The sequence below is a fragment of the Asparagus officinalis genome, chromosome 5, assembly GCF_001876935.1.
Source record: "Asparagus officinalis chromosome 5, Aspof.V1, whole genome shotgun sequence".
NCBI lineage: Eukaryota > Viridiplantae > Streptophyta > Magnoliopsida > Asparagales > Asparagaceae > Asparagus > Asparagus officinalis.
The window spans coordinates 3,308,780-3,330,824 of NC_033798.1; the positions used below are offsets into that span (position 1 = coordinate 3,308,780).

Genomic DNA, 22,045 nt, shown 5'->3' on the forward strand with positions numbered 1-22,045 from the left:
CCTACATTGTCAAAATAAACCTATAGACTGAGCAGCAGAAAAGAAAATAGGGTTAACTATTATAATGACAATCTCAAAGGATACTACCTTTAGTGCCCGCGCTCAAGAGGAATGCTCCCATACTGTTGTTAAATCACCAAACAACCAGAAGAGAATAGTCAGTGATGCGTTGATTTGCATATAACTAAAAGATGTTATTTACTACCAACAAACCATATGATGCATTAATAACAAACTATACTTTATAGATGGAAATTAATCAGTTTCCAGCATGAACTCTTGCATTTATAACAAACTATAATTTGGTGTGCTAAGGCCTAAAATTCATTCTGACCTCAATTTATGGTGGATTCAATTATGCACAAAAAAATCCAAATAAGACAATATTCCAACTTAAGAATAAAATAGTTCAATAAACAAGTGTTGCCCCCTTCCCCTCCCAAAGTAAAAAACGTCTCTTCGTCTGTTTCCTCCAATCAACCTGCTGCACCTCATCCACTCTAAAAGGGAAAAAAATGACTTCTCATCTCTTGCAATCAATCCAGCTAAACTAATCTAATGAACCCAGTCGTCTTCATCTTCTGCATGGGCAGATGGGGAAAAGTGTGATAGGAAGATAAAGTAAAAATCACGAGGAACTAGCCTTTTGATGTTTTCTTTTATGGTAAACATGAGAAGGGTAGGATGAGGAACTTTTCGTATTCACTTCCGGTTGACAGCATAAGAGAGAGGAGGAAGATGACATGACTGATGGGCCAATGGAAGATGTGATAAGGGTCCACTAGACTAAAGCTATTGTAAAGGGTCTCATCACGTCTTTCTACGCAGCTTATTTAGCAATATAAATTGCTACTTTACAGTTTACACCTTATACATGTGTATGTATGTACATAGCACGCACGTGTGCACACGCACCCACCCACACATATATATATAGGCTAAATTACTAGATTGGTATATTTTGTTGAGCCTAAGTACCAACTTGGTATATTTTCTTACTCTGGCGACGATATATACTTTAAAGTGAAATACGGTGATAACAAGGCCTATTTTCGGTCGTAACAAAATTTTCGATGAGATCACCTCACATGACTCAACGCACCTCACGTGCGTCTTACGTGGCTTAACTACGGTTATGTGGCGAAGGTTAAGCAAGATCTTTAACCAACCGTTACGAAAAAAAATTCCAAACTATCCCCCCATCTCTAGATCTTTTCCGTCTATTCTCTCTTCATGTGAAGAAGAAAATCTTCTCCAAATTGCGGACTTCCTGACCCAACTTTAATTGCCCTAACCTAAATTTTAACCCTAAGAGGAAGAAGAATACCTAATTTGATCCTTACCCTTTTGAGCCCTAGTTTGAAGGGGGTAAACATTTTCACTAAATGAATGAGCACAACTACATGCCACGTAACAAGCCAACATCAGCATTTCTACTAAGGACCAAAGTTGGTTATTGTACAAGGATACCATATTTCCTGTTATATATATATATATATAATATATATATAATATATATATATTATATATATAATATAGAGAGAGAGAGAGAGAGAGAAATGAGTATGCTTGGTATAAGAGCACAAAAAGTTATGCTTAGTAGTGAGGTGGCATAATCTCCTCCACTCATCAAATGATTGCATATCCCAAGCATCCTCAACCCATGTGAATGTGGCCCCCATTTGAATAGTAGTGGAGGCATTGTGTCACCTCACTACTAAGCACAAAATTGTGATTGGTACCAATCATATCCTTTTCTCGTGTATGTATATATATATATATATATATATATATATATATATATATAGATATATGTATGGGACCCAGAAAACTCTTTTTTTTTTTGCAAAATCCACTACCAACAAAACCACTACACACTATTTTTATCATAGGGCAATATGAGTCGCAAATTTTAACTCAAATCTCATTTTGCAATAATAGGTAAGAATATATTCTTTAGTATTGATACAACATTAAAGCTTTTATCCCAAATATTTGGGGTCAACGACATATATCCTATTCTTCCATTTCGTTCTATCATGGATCATCTCCTTCGTTAAATTAACTATTAACATATCCTTCATAATTTCTCTCAACCAAATTCAAATATTTGGGGTCAAATCCTATTCTTCCATTTCGTTCTATTATGGATCATCTCCTTCGTTAAATTAACTATTAACATATCCTTCATAATTGCTCTCAACCAAATTCTTTTGGGTCTACATCTAGATCTCTTTATCCTATTAACTACAATATTATCACTTTTTCTAACCGGTGCACTAAGATGTCTCCGTTATACATGACCAAACCACCTTAGTCTGTACTCTCATTTTATCCTCAATTGGAGCAACCACTAATTTACTAGGAATGCATTCGCTTCTTATCATATCTTTTAGTGTATACCCACAAGACTGTCATGACATTCTCATTTTTGCTACGCTCATTTTTTGCGCATGTTTCTTAATTGCCCAACATTCCAAACTATAAAGCATTTTTCGTCCCAAGTTCACCAGTGTAGTGCTTTATTTTTATTCTCAATACTGTCTATCCCAAGCCAAGATAAATGAGGGTTGCGTTAGGTAGCCGACAAACAACGCAAAACATAGTTGGATCCACATGAAATGAATCTTATTCCTTCGTATTAATATGGTGTCTAAACTTTTAACTAGAATCATCTCTAAGATATCTTTTCAACGATAAAAAAATCATACAATAGAGCTGATTTTAGAAGTAAAGTATTGCATAACCACGTAGCAATCATCATTGTTACGTTCTTCAATATCCAGCAAATGAACAATCTAGGTCAGCAACTTCTGATGTTGTTGAGCTAGTATTATCAATCCCATCTCAATGCATAATCTAAGGTAGGCCGTATTCTATTGAAATTTGAAGGATATCACGTGAAGATATGTGCTTTCCTTATTTTTTAATGATTTCATTTGGCATTATTTCTTTAGTGACTCCACATTTAGCACAAAAGCTTTCAATAAACCAATTCCGTACTCATTTGGTTCATGAATGGTATCCACCATGTATATTTTTCAAGATGATTTTGAATGTAGAAAACATGTTCACAATCAGCTTGATAATCCCAACAATTGTATTGTTGAGGACCAATCTAAGCTCACGGAGAATTAGGGTTTCCATACGAGTTTATTTATTTAATAGAATAATACAATAAATTCTATAATTTTACCAGTTAGGCGGTTACCACAAATTTCTACCTTTATATCATCACTGTTAGTTTCTAACAAATCAAAGCAACCCTTATTCATAGCAACCGTTCACATGTATTACAGTATTCTGATGCCTCTAAATTTATATGAAAGATCAGCATGGCAGCATTCAGATGCATGTGAAGGAAAATCAAAGTCACTTGTTTATGATAAGCTGCTAATATTAATGGCTCTAATGGATGATAATACTGGCTCTATAACATCAGAAGCTAGTGACCTAAAGTGTTCATCTGCTAATCAAGATAACACGGATATTGAAGAAATTAACTGTGATGATTTCCATGGGGTTATATGAAAATTTAACCCCTAATGATTATAATATAAGTTATATAACTATTACTGCTAAAAATCAGCTCTACTATATAATTTTCCACTACTGCAAAGACATCTCAAAGAAAATTCTAGCTAAAAGTTGAGACAACATAGCAGTACGAATAAATATATTCTTACTTGTCACTGCAAAATGATTTGAGTAAAAACTCATGACTTCCATATCTCTATGACAAAAATAGCATCGGTGGTTCTTTTGATAGTGGATTTTAAAAAAATTTAGCTTTGTAGGCCCCATATATTATCTAAGGACATCAAAATATTGTAATTCATGTGAAGGGCTGCTATGATTAGGAGGTTTTCAGAACTTTATAAATAAGAAGCTGAAGTTTTTGGTGGGCTCTCAGGAGAAAAAAAAACAATTCACCTACTTGTTTCCTTCTTATTTAAGTTATTCTGATATGTAAGTTTACTCTATATAAATATTATTATCTAGTTTGTATGGCAATTGTAATAAGGATCCTCATGAAGCTGAAGGTTATGAGGACGCTCTTGGGAGAGAGAAAACAAGTCACCTACTTGTTTTCCTTTTGTTTGTTGTGTAAGTGCTTTGCTTTATAGCATTTCCTCTGAGAGTATCTATATCATGCAATAGATATAGATATACATTGGAGACATGAAAATAAGAGGGGCGCTAAAGGTTGTAGGGAGGCTCTCGAGAAAGAAAAACAACTTACTTATTTCTCTTGTTAGTTGTGTGAATCAAGGTTTTAAATGTCGGATGTCGAGTTCATGTCAGACGGTTAAAATCCATATCAGCTAGCGAAAATCGGGGATATATCGGGGGACATGGACTAAATATCGGATTGTCATATCGGATGGTGCGCATATGTATAATATCATGTCCTAAATATAATCTTATTCCTAAATTCAATATAAACATACTTTATAAATTCTAGAGACGGTGCCGACGATGGGTGGATTCCGACGTCGCAAGGAGGCAGTGTCGGGGCTCTTCTTCTTCTTCTTCTTCTGCTCGGGGTCCTTCGGATGAGTCACCGGCCACCCTCTTCATTTTATCCCGACGACGGGATACCCTGCCGCCCTCAGGTTTGATTGGGGTTCGGATTTTGGGGCGCAACGGGAGATGGACGACGGGGGGCCAAGATGGAGGTGGGGGAAGGACGTCGTCGTTCACGAAAGGAGTGATGGGTTCCCAAGTCCGCTGCAACCCTAATTTTTCTCTTTTCTTTCTATCGGGTTCATAAGAAACCCTTAAACATGAGAACGGGTCAAACGGGTTTGGGTTTTTATCACTAAACTCAAACCCGATAACAAAAAATAAATCTAAAAAGAAAGGGCCATATAGACCGATTTTTCAAAGCTGAAAAATCAGTCGATATGCCCGATATGACCCCGATATTTCCGATTTGGCCCTGAAAATCGACATATGAGTTGAAATCACCCATGTCGTGTCGCTCAAGCCCTCAAACTGACATGTTGTCGGCCGACATTTAAAACCTTGGTGTGAATGCTTTACTTTGTAATATTTCCTTTGAGAGCTTTTGTAAGATAAGAGTGTGTTGTGTATTAGCGTGTGCTACTGCTAGTCTTAGATTTGGCATGTTCATCTTCTAGATTCTGATTTGTATAAGTTGTTCTGGTAATGTATGTATGTGTGTATATAAGAATAATGGGTATGTTTGGTACCAAGCACCAAATTTGTTGTTTGGCAGTCATGTAGCCACTTCTCGTCCACATATTTAATGTGAGTAGGTACAAGTGGGGATCATTTTTAAATGGACAACTTTAAATGTGTGGATGAGAAACATCCACGTCACTACCAAGCACCAATTTTGTGCTTGGTATAAAACTACCAATTTTGTGTCATTATTGCTATTTTTAAACACAAAATTTTGAAATTAGGATGATATTATTCGCATATTGATATTATTAGCAGTAACATATTAATATATGTGTATTGAGCAAGGCTACAATTAATAATCTATCGTGAGGCCTACCCTACTAATCAAATCGAAAGGTGTGGACCTCACCACTCCCCTCTCCTGGTAGCTCATTTTGCTAAATAATCCAACACACAAATATATGCACACGTACATACATGTATGTATATAGAGAGAGAAAAATAGGTATGCTTGGTACCAAGCACAAATTGTTGTGCTTGGTAGTGAGGTAACACATCCCCTCATTCAAATGTGGGATCACATTCACATGGATTGGGGACTGGATGGGGATGTGATATCTCACTACCAGGCACGAAATTTATGCTTGGTACGTCACCTACTTGTTTTCCTTTTGTTTGTTGTGTAAGTGCTTTGCTTTATAGCATTTCCTCTGAGAGTATCTATATCATGCAATAGATATAGATATACATTGGAGACATGAAAATAAGAGGGGCGCTAAAGGTTGTAGGGAGGCTCTCGAGAAAGAAAAACAACTTACTTATTTCTCTTGTTAGTTGTGTGAATCAAGGTTTTAAATGTCGGATGTCGAGTTCATGTCAGACGGTTAAAATCCATATCAGCTAGCGAAAATCGGGGATATATCGGGGGACATGGACTAAATATCGGATTGTCATATCGGATGGTGCGCATATGTATAATATCATGTCCTAAATATAATCTTATTCCTAAATTCAATATAAACATACTTTATAAATTCTAGAGACGGTGCCGACGATGGGTGGATTCCGACGTCGCAAGGAGGCAGTGTCGGGGCTCTTCTTCTTCTTCTTCTTCGTCTGCTCGGGGTCCTTCAGATGAGTCACCAATCACGCTCTTAGTCACCGGCCACCCTCTTCATTTTATCCCGACGACGGGATACCCTGCCGCCCTCAGGTTTGATTGGGGTTCGGATTTTGGGGCGCAACGGGAGATGGACGACGGGGGGCCAAGATGGAGGTGGGGGAAGGACGTCGTCGTTCACGAAAGGAGTGATGGGTTCCCAAGTCCGCTGCAACCCTAATTTTTCTCTTTTCTTTCTATCGGGTTCATAAGAAACCCTTAAACATGAGAACGGGTCAAACGGGTTTGGGTTTTTATCACTAAACTCAAACCCGATAACAAAAAATAAATCTAAAAAGAAAGGGCCATATAGACCGATTTTTCAAAGCTGAAAAATCAGTCGATATGCCCGATATGACCCCGATATTTCCGATTTGGCCCTGAAAATCGACATATGAGTTGAAATCACCCATGTCGTGTCGCTCAAGCCCTCAAACTGACATGTTGTCGGCCGACATTTAAAACCTTGGTGTGAATGCTTTACTTTGTAATATTTCCTTTGAGAGCTTTTGTAAGATAAGAGTGTGTTGTGTATTAGCGTGTGCTACTGCTAGTCTTAGATTTGGCATGTTCATCTTCTAGATTCTGATTTGTATAAGTTGTTCTGGTAATGTATGTATGTGTGTATATAAGAATAATGGGTATGTTTGGTACCAAGCACCAAATTTGTTGTTTGGCAGTCATGTAGCCACTTCTCGTCCACATATTTAATGAGTAGGTAATCAAGTGGGGATCATTTTTAAATGGACAACTTTAAATGTGTGGATGAGAAACATCCACGTCACTACCAAGCACCAATTTTGTGCTTGGTATAAAACTACCAATTTTGTGTCATTATTGCTATTTTTAAACACAAAATTTTGAAATTAGGATGATATTATTCGCATATTGATATTATTAGCAGTAACATATTAATATATGTGTATTGAGCAAGGCTACAATTAATAATCTATCGTGAGGCCTACCCTACTAATCAAATCGAAAGGTGTGGACCTCACCACTCCCCTCTCCTGGTAGCTCATTTTGCTAAATAATCCAACACACAAATATATGCACACGTACATACATGTATGTATATAGAGAGAGAAAAATAGGTATGCTTGGTACCAAGCACAAATTGTTGTGCTTGGTAGTGAGGTAACACATCCCCTCATTCAAATGTGGGATCACATTCACATGGATTGGGGACTGGATGGGGATGTGATATCTCACTACCAGGCACGAAATTTATGCTTGGTACCAAGCATACCCATATTTCATATATATATATATATATATATATATATATATGTATATATATAGTGTGTGTGTGTGTGTGTGTGTGTGTGTGTGTGTGTGTGTGTGTGTGTGTGTGTGTGTGTGTGTGTGTGTGTGTGTGTGTGTGTGTGTGTGTGTGTGTGTGTGTGTGTGTGTGTGTGTTTGTGTGTGTTTTTTGTGTGTGCGTGTATTAAAGCTGAACAAGTTATTCATAAAGCTCTATGTTGCTGTTAATAGCAAGAATAGCAACAGTTACATGTAGTGGAAACTGACACATTCTCCTATCTCTCCAATTTATTGGATCATATACCTAATTCAATCTGGGTGATCACAGTCAGAATCTTAGATGTGGATATACCACGAACTCCATCGTCCTTGTGCTATCAATTATAGCAAGTCATAAAAATGGATCTGGCAGTTACTTTAAATATTATATTCTTGTGTCTATGTAATACAATAAAACAACAAGCAACTGAAGAACATAAGATTAAAATCTTGAAGCAACCATGTACTATATAACTTGAAGAACCGTGTGTAGGATTCCTAGGCATTGGGAGAAGCGTAAAAGACTAATTAATCATAGAGAGATTGGGAGAAGTGTAAAAGAACTAACTAATCATAGTGGACATACAGCTAATTGTAGTCATTAGAGTCATACAACAGTGCAAGTGTCACACAATAAATTGAAGCAAATGAAAAGGTCACAAGATGCAGATATATTCTTACCTTGCTGCCAATCCAACACAAACAGTGGAAACATCTGGCCTGATGTGCCTCATTGTATCAAATACTGCCATACCTAAAAGGAAATGATGCAATTGTGACTGTAAGAGACATGCAATTTTTTTAAATTAGATATTAACAAGAGAGCTTAAGTAGAAAGTTATTACCAGCTGTTACTGATCCTCCTGGTGAATTCACATACATGACAATATCCTATCAAGCATATTGGTCGGCACATTAAGAGAAGAGTCAGTTTTGAGCATAACATAAGACTGATGTTGTTAATACAATGAAAGAACTACTAACCGGAAACAGAGCATCAGTACAACTGATGCATGAAAAATAAATTTAGTAGCTGATTAAAAATAGATAGAAGAAGTATGCCAGGAGGTGCAGAATGAAAAAGTTAACATCAATCTAGAGGTAAACTATGCTTTGATTTAAATCTCATATCTCATAATCATGTGATAAGTGCATGCATCAACTAGAACCATGATTATCAATGGACATTAGTGCATTGATAACAAAGGAGGTTCAAGGAGAGTAATGGGAACTTAATAGAAAGAATGAAGCATCTAGCATGTATTCTCCATTTGCTTACATCTTCTTTATCACATGTTAATGTGTCTGTTGAATACGGAAGTACGTGTATGGTTAAGGCTTTAGAGAAAAAATCAGCAAAGTTAATACGGTTTAAAAATTTTCAACACAAATGCATGACGAAGTGATCATCATTTGAAGAAAAGACCCTACGCCATAACTTTGATTTGATGTAACACAAGATACCAGTCACAAATTTGCATCAACAAAATGGAGCATGAACACCCACGGCAAAGAAGAGTCCAGTACTTTCAATTATTCTGCACACTGCCTCAAGTAATTTATAAGGTTAAATCTATACTACTATTAAAAGAGGATCGGAGTGTTAAAACTTTTAATTTCTTTTTTTGACCTCTCAAATTTTGATAAACTCTATCTATAACATTATCTCTAATTAATCTTTCAATAAATAAATATAAGTATATAACCTCCTATTAATTATGCACCTCCTTAACTTCCTAAATAATTATAATTATCAATCATCTATGTTACCCCGACACAGGATTTTTGGTCTTGGTCCCGTACCCGTGTCGGGTACGTATTGGGTGTGGATCTGCACCCAAACGGCAGGGACACGGTTACTTCACTCGCGAGGTAGAAAAAAAACGAACCTAAAATTTTGCCTTTATCACCTTGAAATACCTAGTGCTCTGAAGCGATTCTGCCTTCACTACCTTCGAACCCATCGAAGAAGCGACGACCCCATCAACGGAAGCGACGAATCCTGCTCCTCGACGACGAAATCAGGAGCCTCGACGAAGCAATTTCAGCGCCTTGACGACGAAACAGCTCCTCGACGACGAATCGTGTTTCTCAACGACGACGACGACGACGACGACAGAAACCCTAGAGATTGGCGAGGAGAAATGGGAGGAGGCGACGAAGACGGAGGAGAAATGGGAGGCGGCGAAAACCCTAGAGGGGGTGGTTGAGGTTTTATATGGGAAGGGGTTTGGGTTTGGGTTTGGGTTTGGGTTTTTTTCATCGCCCGTTTGTTTTTTTATATGGGGAGGGGTTTTGGTTTGGGTTTGGGTTATATATAGGAGGGGGGTTTGGGTTTGGGTTTGGGTTTTATATGGGGAGGGGTTTGGGTTTGGGTTTATATAAGTAATAATATTAGTTCAAAATTTTTAATTAAAATAAAAATATTTTTCTATTTCTTATGCAAGGAATATAGTTTTAATTTTTGGAATATGCTAGTTAGTTGTAAGTTTTTGGGATATAGAACTAACTTTTGGAGGTATATTTGCAACTTTAAACAATATATTGTAATATTTTGAGGGATGTTTGTCATATTTTGGGGTATATTTGCAAATGTAATATGTATTTAATTCAATACTGATCTAAAGTTAATTATTTTATATATATACAGTCATGTCCCCGTACCCTACTTTTTATAAATTTACCGTGCCCCGTACCTATACCCGCACCCGTACCCGTATCTAGGCAACATAGTCAATAATATTATAACTAGTATTTGTTTAAAAATAATATAATAAATTATTATATAAAAAAGTATACACAATTATTAGTAGTAACCAATTAAATTATTATAAATTATTTATGAATTTAATAAAATAATAGTAAAGTTAGAATAATATATTACTACTATTAAGAATTATACTATAATTCAATGAGCAATAGAATAAATATTTAATTATGTAAATAGTGTAATTATTTCAATAATATGACATAAATTACGAATTACACTATTTATTTAGTATTATATCATTAATAAATTAAATAAATAATTTAATATTATTTTTAGAGTATTTTCTCAAAGATTATTATATGATACTTAATAATCTATATTTAGTGATGATTGAAATCTAACCTTTTTACAATAAATTATTTCATATTAATAATAGTACAACCACAAAAAATATATTTAATATTAATAATAGTACTAAATTATTTACGAGCATAATTTAAAAAAATTAAATTAGATAAATATTTTATAGTATATAAATAGCATAATTATTTTAATAATATTACTTGCACTAAGAACTATAATATTAAATAAGATAAATTATAGTAAACCCACATGAACTTTTAGCATTTTGCAGTAAATAGACCCTATAAACTTTTGAAATCAGACTAAACCCCTAATAAATTTTGTAGAAAGCCATCAATATCTTTTAGATAAATTACACAAAACCCCCCAATAACTTTCAAAATACCTTTTTATGCCATTTTCGGTTCTAATTTATAGGGGTTATCTGCAAAATTCATATAAAGTTATTGGGTTTTCTTTGAAACAGATAAATCATTAGGGGTTTAGTGTGATTTTGAAAGTTCATAGGGGATGGAAGTTCATGAGGGTTTATTGTAATTTATCCTATTAAATAATCATAATAAGAAGTAATGATTGCAATATGTTGAAGGTATCAAGGAACATCAAGAAAAAGCTAGCAGGATTAATGCAGCTTAGTTAATTTAGAGTTAAGTTAACAACTTTCAAGTTGGAGAGGGCATATTTAAGAGAACTTATAGAATTAGCACTTTTATTTAAGAACAATTTTAGATTTGCGGAACTTATTTAAGAAAAAGGTTAGCACTAGGCGATCATTATAAGAAAAACATTCAATTACAATAACTACACAATAACAATTAATTCATACATTTCCCTTTAAGCAATATTATTATACAACTTTATTTATTAACAAATAGTTTTACTATTCAATAAAAAAAATTCAAAACTTAAAACATGTATGTTCACGTGCAAAGCACTGTGTATTATACTAGTTACTCAAAATAAAGTGAAGAACATAAAGCTTGATTATAACAAGGACAAAGGAAAAGGCAAGGGACTGTGCATATGCATTTAAGAATGTGAACTATAGATCAGGTACTCAAAATTACCTATTAGCCATTTGATACATCTACATGAAGCTTTAAACTGTTTTAACACTCAATAGCCCACATGTTTACTAATAATCTCAATGCAAGTAAACTCGAACACAAGAAAGATGATACCTTTGTAGGATCTACAGCATCTAGATACAACAACTGCCCCACAATAATATTTGCCATGTCATCATCCACAGCACCACCACACCTTATTATCCTCTACAATCAAAAAATTCATAAAAATCAAATCTTTACTTAAATTTCACAAAAAGAAACCTCGGAAAGTTGAACAAATTAAATAAAATTACATGCTGAAAGAGCTGAGTGATAACGCTCTGGAACCTCTCCTGAACCATGGGCGATGGGCCCTGCCCCCCCTGCGCCTCCACCGGAAAGTACGGTGATGCCGGCATTTGCAAATCCTCCCTAAAACAATCCAATAATTAAAAAAAGTAAACTTTTTTAAGGGCTTTCACAAATCTGAGTAGCGCTTATCTAACTGAACACATCCTTCTAAGCAATCCGATAATCACAAAAAGCCAAAACGTTTTCAGGGTTTTTTCACAAATCTGAGCTGCTGCTTATCTAATTGACCAAATCCCTACCAAACAATCCGAAAATTACGAAAACACCACAAATTTTCTAGGGTTTTCACAAATCTGAGCGGGTGCTCACCTAATTGACCAAAGCCCCGTCCTTTGATTGGGCCGCGAGGTCCAGTGAGGGCTCGAATACGCTGCTCTGATGGTTGAAGCTGGTTTCCTGGAGGAAGGAGGGAGGAGGCGGATGGATTGAAGTTTAGGGTTGGGGTTTTTGACGGGGGTTTTGAGAGGGGAAATTGACGTTGTAGTTGACGCCGAGATGCAAGAGGAATTCGCCATTGATGAGCTCGGTTTCCCTCTGATTTCTTCTTGCTCTGCGGATTTGTTTCGGCCGCCTTATCCGATACGTTACGGAGAAAAAGGCGGCTCCTTTTTTTGGCCGGAACAATTTGGAACTGGACTCTTCGTTATCTTGTAATTGTGTTCTGGTTCTGTTTCTTTGGGGGTTTTGTTTGCACTATTTGGTCCTTGTGACTTCACTTATTGCATCTTAGGACCTATAGAATGGTTTTTATGAGGTTTTTTCATATTAGACCCTGATTTATGTTATATTGTTATAATAGATCCTCAAATCTTCATATTTGCAATTTAGTTTAAATTGTTGTTATGGTGTGCCTGGAAGTTAATCACGTAGTACGTAATAAAATTAGAAAGAGGCGGAGAACACTTTAAAATATATTTATTACCTTTGCTTCCGTTGCTTGACAAATAAAAAAGAAATTTCAAAAAATGAAACTGCTCCTTCGTCCAAGACTCGAAAGTCCATTCGAGGTGCCTTTGTTTAAAACTCCTATATACGATCAATCATTGATATATTTTCTAATTTGGTTTTTGTTACATTAGACTGTCAACTCTTTGTTTAAAATTCCATAAGGTTATTTTTAATAGCACCCGTAAAATTTTCAATTTACGCCCCAAAATCAATTAAATTGGTGTAACCAAGGCTCACGCTTTTATCATCGATAGTCTAGTTTGGAAACATGAAGATCTAATATATAACAGGTCTATCTATAACCCTGATATTCTACCCATATGATAATTTCTTATCCCATCAAGGTCTAGTTAAGTGATAAAATTGAAAGACGGTAAAGCTTAAGATTTTATTACACGGACCAAACTACAAATAGAGGGGGGGAAATGAAAATTCTCCCCCTCCTCGCAGCTCGCATCAGTATGAAACTATGAATGTGACATGCAACAAGCTGACGGTAAAATACAATCTATCACTCAAAACCCCGGAACCTTCAAGTAAAACAGCATCCACAAGATTAACAAAAAAAAAAAAATCTGCAAGTCTCCTGAGAACGCACGCTACAATCAAAATATCCTCAAATATTAGATTTCTCAGTATTAATTTTTTTAAAATTAAACAATCCAAGGCTAGAAGCTCGCAATTACGAATTAACCACCATCACCTGTTGTAAAAGGAAGCCATAATTAGCATACAAATGAAACTATTACAGCTCTTTGCAATTATGATCAGATGAGATATCAAACTTGTAATCAATACGACCAATTGGTATTATTAGTTTTATCGGGTAGTACATGTGACTAGCATGTAATCACTTTGAATATTAGGGGCTGTTTGGTTCGTTTTTTAGATATAGGGAAATGCATTTTCATGTACAAAAACACAAATTTTAAGTTTTCCAAACTTTTCCAAGAAATAGATTGTTTCGCTTTGGTTCGCAAAAAAAAATGGTGGAAAACCAATGTATTTATTTTTCTTGTGTTTGGTTCGCATGGAAAAAAAGGAAAAACTTTTGTTTATATGGCAAAAAGCCGACGTGACTGCAGTTTTCGTCGATTTCACGAGGTTGAGGAAGGAATTGGAGGAGAAAAAAATCTGATGTGGCGGCGATTTTCACCGAATTTCCCTTCTTCAACCCTAACGAACCAAATATGGAAAAAAAACCGACGAAAAATTTATATCCTACGTGACCACGAAAAATCTGATGTGAAGGCGGTGTAAAACTTTTCCACCGAGTTAAAAAACGAACCAAACAGCCCCTTAGCATACGATTATTTCCTTCACAGAATCCACATCAAATTACACTCTCGAAGGTGGGTTTGAAGAAATTAAACTCATCTAAGGTGCACATATCAAATATTAAAAATACAAAGTTTGTTTCTTAATTGATACACTATTTACAAATTATTGCTTTCCTTCCAAACAACAAAATTACAGACCGCATGAAGTTTTTTATCCTCATCATACATGCCTCTTACTAGTTTGAAGTCGTAACCGAGATCTCTCCAACTGTCGCAAGCACAGAACAGAAGATAAACAAGCAATGCTTCAGCCCTTTCATAAGGAAAATATATTTCACGTTAGACATTAAAATAAACAGATTTACACTAATGTGTGCCATTTCATAATAGGAGTTTAGCTCTGATGGACGCTTGAAATGGATAACTTACATTACCAAAGTATGAACCAAGAAAAATAACCATAAATTTTCTACAAGTCGTAACCTGAAACAAAAGAATAAACACTTAATTTCTCAATTTGTGAGGAAGATTAGGCAAAATTTGGCTACTCTGCATTATTCCCGTCGTTAAAAAAAATTATAGAGTAGGATAACACAGAAGCTAATTCGTGACCAAGAACATACTTTTCAGACATAAACCACATTTATATTCTGTTTCACATTAGGATGAACCATTCATATAAAACATGTATATTATGTTTCACATTAGGATGAACCATTCGTATAAAAGGGAAGGAACCTTTATACAGCAAATGGAGAAAGCCAACCGTTGAAATATGTTTTAAACTACGGGCATATGAATAGAATAAAATAATTTAATAAAATACTCACAGATAATACTTATTTTGGCCGCCCATTGGATCCAAGAACATGAGCCTGCCACTGGCCATAGCAGAATTTTGGCCGCAGTTTATTGAGAACATCAACATGATCAGCTCGAATATCCTTCATGGAGAATACTTGCTCCCATTGGTGGTGGATTTCTGTCAGTTCAACATGCATCAATTAGCAGCTCATTTGATCCCTCCCTCCCTCCCTCCCTCCCTCCCTCCCTCTTTTTTCCCTCTCTCTCTCAATTTTGTTATTGGATGGCTTTGCCATCAAAATTGCTAACACTTAGTCACCAGCATTCTGTTGTTATTGGATGGCTTTGCCATCAAAATTGCTAACACTTAGTCACCAGCAGAGATTAAAGTAGCGCATTCTGTTGTTATTGGATGGCTTTGCCATCAAAATTGCTAACACTTAGTCACCAGCAGAGATTAAAGTAGTGCATGAACTGCTAACACTTAGAGCCCTTTTATTCGAGGCTAAAGAGTTATACTAAACTTACCAGCATGATCAACAGCAGAAAGGCACATGATTATCATGTCGAACCTTGGGACTTTGGTCAAATTATCTAAAATGCTCACAGCAAATTCAGTGTCTTCCCTAAAAAAAGAACACAAAAATCCAGGTAAAATCTTGAGCAAAGCTAAATCACAAGGTCAAAGAGTAAACACAGTATATATCTAGAAAGAGGAAATACTTGAAAATTGCTGCAGTGCATTTGATAATTTCAATCAGCATAGGAGCAGACAGAGCATTTTTGAAAATCTTAGGTAATGTAGCTGGCGGTATCATCTGATAACAAGAAGAAATTCAGTATAAGCATCACCAAACATTATTAACCAAAGCTGTTCTTTAGATATGACAAACCTTCAGCAAACAAGATTGCTTTTCAGAATCACCAGAGAGTGCTCTCCACGAAACTTCAAACTCATAAGCCGACTTTGGAGCTGAAATATTTTTTACAGTGGCTGCATTACTCGAGACGCAGCACGAGATGCAAGATTTTGAATTGAAGCATCCAGGTCCTGCTTCCGACGGATAACACCTTCTTGAACCTGAATGTATATGACATTGCAGGCAACTATGTGATTGTAGAAGAAAGATCATTTCTTCTAAAAGAAGAAGAACGCAAAAAAAAAAAACTCAATTGCTTCAAAATAAAGTATCTTGCTTATGTGACAGAAGCAGTGGATGGATAGTTATCCTTGCTGGTTGATTTTGGTTCAGTCAATTTGCTTTAAATTTCTACCTTTGAACTGGTGATGCACATCACATTTTGTTAAGTTTCGGGAAGTACACATCTTTTCTATCAACAGGCAGATCTTGCATTGCAGACCGTTCACAGTTTCACCACCTATGCCTAATATATTGTTTCCATAAGAAGATGTCACTTCCTTCTCATATCTTTCTAACAACACGCCACATACTCTATTCAATGTATTTTGATATCTGACAGAAAAATAACAATTAGTTTATACATTTTATATGCCAAGGAACAGATCATTCAGCTTACCAGATTGTCATGAACAGAAAAAAAAAAATTATGCTTTAGGGGTTTTTTCCCCATAGAAACCACCTTTAAAATAAGGTCATCCTATGGAAACCACCTTTTATTTTCAATATATGCATAAACCACCTTCAAAGCATTTTTTTTGTTGCAATTAACCACCTGAGCCCACTGTTCATTTAAGTTATTTCAATAATTGACCCTACCTAACCTCTATTAAGGACCATCTCTCTAATATATTTGGTATCTAGACTGCATTATAAAGCAGAATCGAATAAACAGGACCTGAAGGTGGGCTCAGGTGGGTTGATTGCCAAAAAAAGCACTTTAAAGGTGGTTTATATATGACTTTAAAATGAAAGGTGGTTTCTATAGGATGACCATATATTAAAGGTGGTTTCTATGATGAACCTACCTTTTGTAGCGAAGATGTGAACTAATCGTGACATCTTCATTTTGATCATTCAGATCACAGTTTGAATATTTCAGAAATATTGCGTCCAACTAGTTTCAAGCTACTGAATCAAGTAGTTAGATTCTGTGACGTACGTTTACCCCTCCATCAATGGAGCTTGATGCTACTGTTCCATGTGATCCATTCATTAAGTCCCTGCTCTCAATTTCTTTACTTGTACCTTTGCTATCCACCTTATTGGCAGCAATTAGGGGCTTACTGAAAGCTTTCCCACTAGTAGTATCCTGAAAAGGTACAATCAGACTGCCATGTGAATAGCTAAAAACACAAATTACCCTACAATTACTGGTTCACAAAAAGACATTTAGCGTTAGCAGAGCATTTTGGATTTCATAATATCTACAACATAAAAGAGACAATGACATGTTTTTGTTCATGTGGTTCTTACCCAAAAATTCCCATTGGTTTTGTACACTATGGCCCATATTAATGCATTAATCATTTATTATCACCAACTACAAGAAGGCCCGTTTTAAATATTGTCAGAAGTTTTATTCATACCACATTGCCGGTTTGTACTGAAGTAGCTGATGCCATAGCAGCAGTGCTTGACACAGAAGGCAAATCCTGAACACCTTTCATTGCCGCGTCCAAAATATTAGCTCTTTTTATCCCTTGACCAGAGCTTTTTGATGGACCAGAGTGCTTTTTGGAGATTTCCTGGGTCCATAAATATGCATAATCATGATTCAGGTTCTTTCTAATTTTTACAACACTATTAGTCCGAAGGTAAAAAGAAACCAAATAAACATGACGCTACAACAAAAAAAACTAAGCACCGTATGTCAAAAAAACATTTCAGAAAACATCTTTCACGACAATATACAAGATAGTATAGCATGCTGAAAATCCACAAATAACAAATCAGATAATTAAACATGATTACTGCATGCAGAAATGAAAATGGGGTTATCAGTAACAATATAAAACAACAAAAATTTTGAATTGATGAAAAGAAACACTGAGACATGGATGGGTTCATCATTAAGATCATTCATTAAGCACGGTTAGATTTGACTAGGACACTGATTACTGCAGAATAATTGAAATGGAGTGGCGCTTCAAAGGTGCTTCGAGAGTACATGTTATAGTAAGTGACTCATGTAGTTCTTTTTTCTAAATGCATTTTCTTTTTTTCTTTTCCTTTTTTCCTTTTTTTTGGAGAGGGGGGTGTGGGGGGAATTACTGGTGACAAGAAAACTATTATGTAAACTGATAAAACATAATAGTATCCTAGAACAAGCATCAGACTCTCACATTGTAGTAGCTTTTTACTAGAAACATCATATTATAGTGTATTAGTCTATTAGAAAGACAAAACAGCACGCACATTGGATAAAGTACTCACCTTTTCAAGCAATTCTCTTGCCTCAGTATACTGTTTTCGGAGTTCCACGTTATTAGGCTCAAGGCTAATTGCAAATTCAGAATCTGCAATCAACTTTTTTAGTTTTACTACACACGGTTCTTGGATATCTAATAACTGAAACTCAGAAACAGCCAGAAAGGATAGAAGGATAATGACAGATCTGACCTTCAATAGAAGCTTTAAATTTTCCAAGTTCTTTCCTGGCTGTAGCTCGACGAGAGTATGCTTTTACATATCGATCATCTAAGTTCAAGGCCTCCGTACAATCACTTTCAGCCTCTTCATATCTATTGGACATTTTATCACACATCAAATAATGATGGAAACTTAAGTTCAAGGAATGGGGAAAACCATGCAGCACAACTGAAAATCAGTATAAATTCACAATAAATTTTCAGACATATATTAGCCTTCTCATAAAACAATACTGGTAAAGATTGTCAACTGGTCCTGAAAACAGTGAACATAGTACTCAATGGTTAATGCTTGAAAAATGAAATGTTATGGCTAATCTGATCAATATGAGAATGTTACAAGTTGGTTGCTACTGATAAAGAAAATTGAATACAGATATACAGTTTAGTTCATTTAATTCTATGTTCTCTGTAGTTGCATCTCGGAAGCAAAACTGAGATGCAAAATGACCATACACAAAAGAAAAAACACAGAATCAGGAACAGGGAACTTGCCTCTTGAGTTTGATGTATGCCATAGCTCTATTTGCAAAAGCAACTGATGTGGGAGACAGTGCAATGCTTCTTGAATAACAATCAATTGCTTCAAGATATTTTTTTTGCTTAAAGCATTCATTACCCTGCAAGTTGAACATACACATCAGTTTAGCTTTAGAACATTAAATTACAATGTAGAACAAATACGTCCTGATGTAACCCTCNTTTTTCTGAAGCTGCATCTGGTAATTTTTCATCACTCAGGAAGCTACTAGGAAATTGACCTACTGCTCTTGCATAGTTCAGATAATGTTTGTCATGGTCACCGGAAGTAGATCCAGAAATTGCAGTAGCTCTTTTCTTAGCTTCATTAGCAGCAACCTTTCTCGAAGGTCCTTTTTCTTCCCCTAATTTCCCAATGCTCCGCAATGATCCCTTTAACAGAAATTGAGAACAAAATGAATGAGGTTGATGTTGTTAAGTGCATAATTTAATAAGCATTTTATATATATAAACAGAAAATCTAATGCATGGAGATCTTCATGATATTGGAATGTTCTGCACATGATTTAAACTGATACCTATCAATAACTAGTGCCCTTATCACAAGGATAAAAAACATATGCTCATGCAAGAGGTCCGCACGGATATTACATTCTGCAGATTTTTTTAGACAAGTGTGCAGATTTACATGTTTATGAGAAGATGTTCGCAGTAAATATGATATACTTATACATCCTTCAACTATTTCAACCATCCAATGAAGATTTTCACCAACACGTTTTACTATGTGCTGAAGAAGGTCAGAGAGGCTATTACATCCCAAAGCATCAATGTCGTATTGGCATTTGACACCATTAAGGTTGGTCATTAAAGCCCTTCTTCATTATCTTAGGGCTAGTGTAGTATTATGCCAGTCTTTCATCACTAAACTACAAGGAGATTCGGGTGGCAATTACAATGACATAACGGATTATATGAAGGACACTGTAATAGGTTACCTTTAGCGGCCCGAGTAAAAATGGGGTTATGTCTTTGAGAAATTGGAAGATTCAGCCCAAATGTTATGAGTAAATAAATTTGAATTTATTCAATCAAACTCTTTATTTGCATACCTTCTGGATCTAGAATATCTTAGAAATTGTTTTCCTTTTCCTTCTTTCACAGCAAGGGCAGATCTATTACCTAGCTAAAATATTCACAAATTAGAATATAAAGTCATTTAAATTAGCCAATTGGAAAATAAAAGCTCATTTAAATTTCCAACAACAAAGTGCACTGAGTACATTCCTATCTGATACTTCAGTTTTATAGTATTATACTATTATTTTAAGGTAAATAGACACTTAGTTGCACCCAACCCCAAAAAAAAACAAAAACAAAAAACAAAAGAAACCCGTTCTCTGTTGAGGTTGGGTTTTCGTTCAATTATAAGATTTTTCAGGTATGAAATGTGAACAAAGATAAAGAGGGCTACACAACTCTATGAGCCTAAAGGTACATGGAGATCTAAAGATCAAAAAGTTCCCATGCAACTAAATGGTTTCAAGCTCTAGAGTAATCAAAACATTGATCATGTACGACATTGGTAAACAGTGACTGTTCGAGTCACACCAACTTTGCTCATTGCTCAATACATAAACAGTATCCAACTACTTTGAAATTAAACAATAAATAATTTTCCCTGCCCCAACCACTTTGAAATTAATAAACTTGCTAGAAATTAAACAATAAATAAATTTCCCCAACAAGTTACCACCAAAATTAACTTATAATCTTAAAAATTCATTTTCAGATCTTTATCGCTATGCAAATGATCCCAATCATTCAAGTCCTTCAGAAAACCTTTAAAATCCTAAATTTATCGCCGAAGAAACCTCTCAAAATCACCAAACTGCATCGAAATTAGGGTGGAAAAGAGAAGAAATTGAGAAGAGAACTTTACCAAGGGACGATCTTTGCCACTCATTAGGGTTTCCGATAACAGTAGGAAAAGGAAACGAAGGAAAAAAGCGAGAAAATTATCGAGGGTTTTGAAATGAAAAAGGGTTTTAGCTTTGCGGGGAGAAGAAGACGCGATGATTCGAGAAACAGGGTTGTGTTTTTTGGGTTGGATTTGATTCAACGCCCGGTGACCCGAAATTGATGGGCCACTACTTTGATCTCGTATTGGGCCTTTTCTACTAAATTGGGGCCCACATGAAAAGGTGCATTGAAATCCCCAAACTGCCCCTCTTTTTGTGCCCGTGAACAACACTGATTATTTATTTTTTTTTCATATACGGATGGTTTTGATAGAACATAACTCTCCCTCAATCAGTATAGAGGAAAAAAATCCAGCATAAGTTAATTAGGCAAAAAGCAAGCAAAAGTTTAAATCGGTTTAGTTAGGCTGATTTGGTATCAATATATAACAAATAAAATACTTAATTAATAATTAATTAAAATTAGTTAGAGTTCTCATGTTTTTAGGAACCTGAGATATTCTTAGGCTGATTTATCTCAATCGCTTATTTGACAACGGGCCTTTTTTCACTTATAAAAGAGATCATATGAAGAGATAAAAAAGATACATAAAACCAAAATACTAATTAGTTTCATCGTTTTACTTGACTATCTTATATTTATATTTTCAACATAAGTAATAGTCTTCTCTATTTATTACTAAGAAGTATTTTCTAAAATAATTGCAGGTAAATAATTTTACAAACACGTTTCAGCGTGTGGCAACCATGGCGTTTTAGCCGTTTTCGTTTTTTTTTTTAAACAATGAAACGTATTTGGCAACCGAAGCGATTATTTGACTTGACCCTTTACAAAATCCAAAAAATGAACGCTTTTCTTAAAACATCAAAAGGG

General features: G+C 35.4%; 2 protein-coding genes across 2 annotated transcripts in view; both read right to left on the reverse strand.

The window, feature by feature from the left end:
- The window catches only part of LOC109842765 (ATP-dependent Clp protease proteolytic subunit 5, chloroplastic), a 16,484-nt gene extending 3,712 nt beyond the window's left edge, over positions 1-12,772 (reverse strand). Inside the window, exons 1-7 of the mRNA XM_020411645.1 lie at positions 12,416-12,772; positions 12,049-12,166; positions 11,867-11,959; positions 8,458-8,503; positions 8,294-8,366; positions 85-122; position 1 (exon numbers count right to left, since the gene is read on the reverse strand). The exon at position 1 is cut by the window's left edge and continues 82 nt beyond it. Of these exons, the coding sequence (XP_020267234.1) occupies position 1; positions 85-122; positions 8,294-8,366; positions 8,458-8,503; positions 11,867-11,959; positions 12,049-12,166; positions 12,416-12,621 (575 nt within the window). The 5' untranslated portion in view covers positions 12,622-12,772. The remainder of the gene's footprint in view (positions 2-84; positions 123-8,293; positions 8,367-8,457; positions 8,504-11,866; positions 11,960-12,048; positions 12,167-12,415) is intronic.
- LOC109840008 (RNA polymerase II-associated protein 3) lies at positions 14,373-21,305 on the reverse strand. The gene is given in 14 exon segments (XM_020408498.1): positions 14,373-14,647; positions 14,764-14,817; positions 15,165-15,316; positions 15,667-15,764; positions 15,862-15,956; positions 16,032-16,135; positions 16,138-16,219; positions 17,221-17,370; positions 17,648-17,806; positions 18,495-18,577; positions 18,681-18,802; positions 19,205-19,329; positions 19,394-19,621; positions 21,132-21,305. Coding segments are annotated over 12 exon segments (1,413 nt in total). The 5' UTR covers positions 21,156-21,305; the 3' UTR covers positions 14,373-14,647; positions 14,764-14,817; positions 15,165-15,173.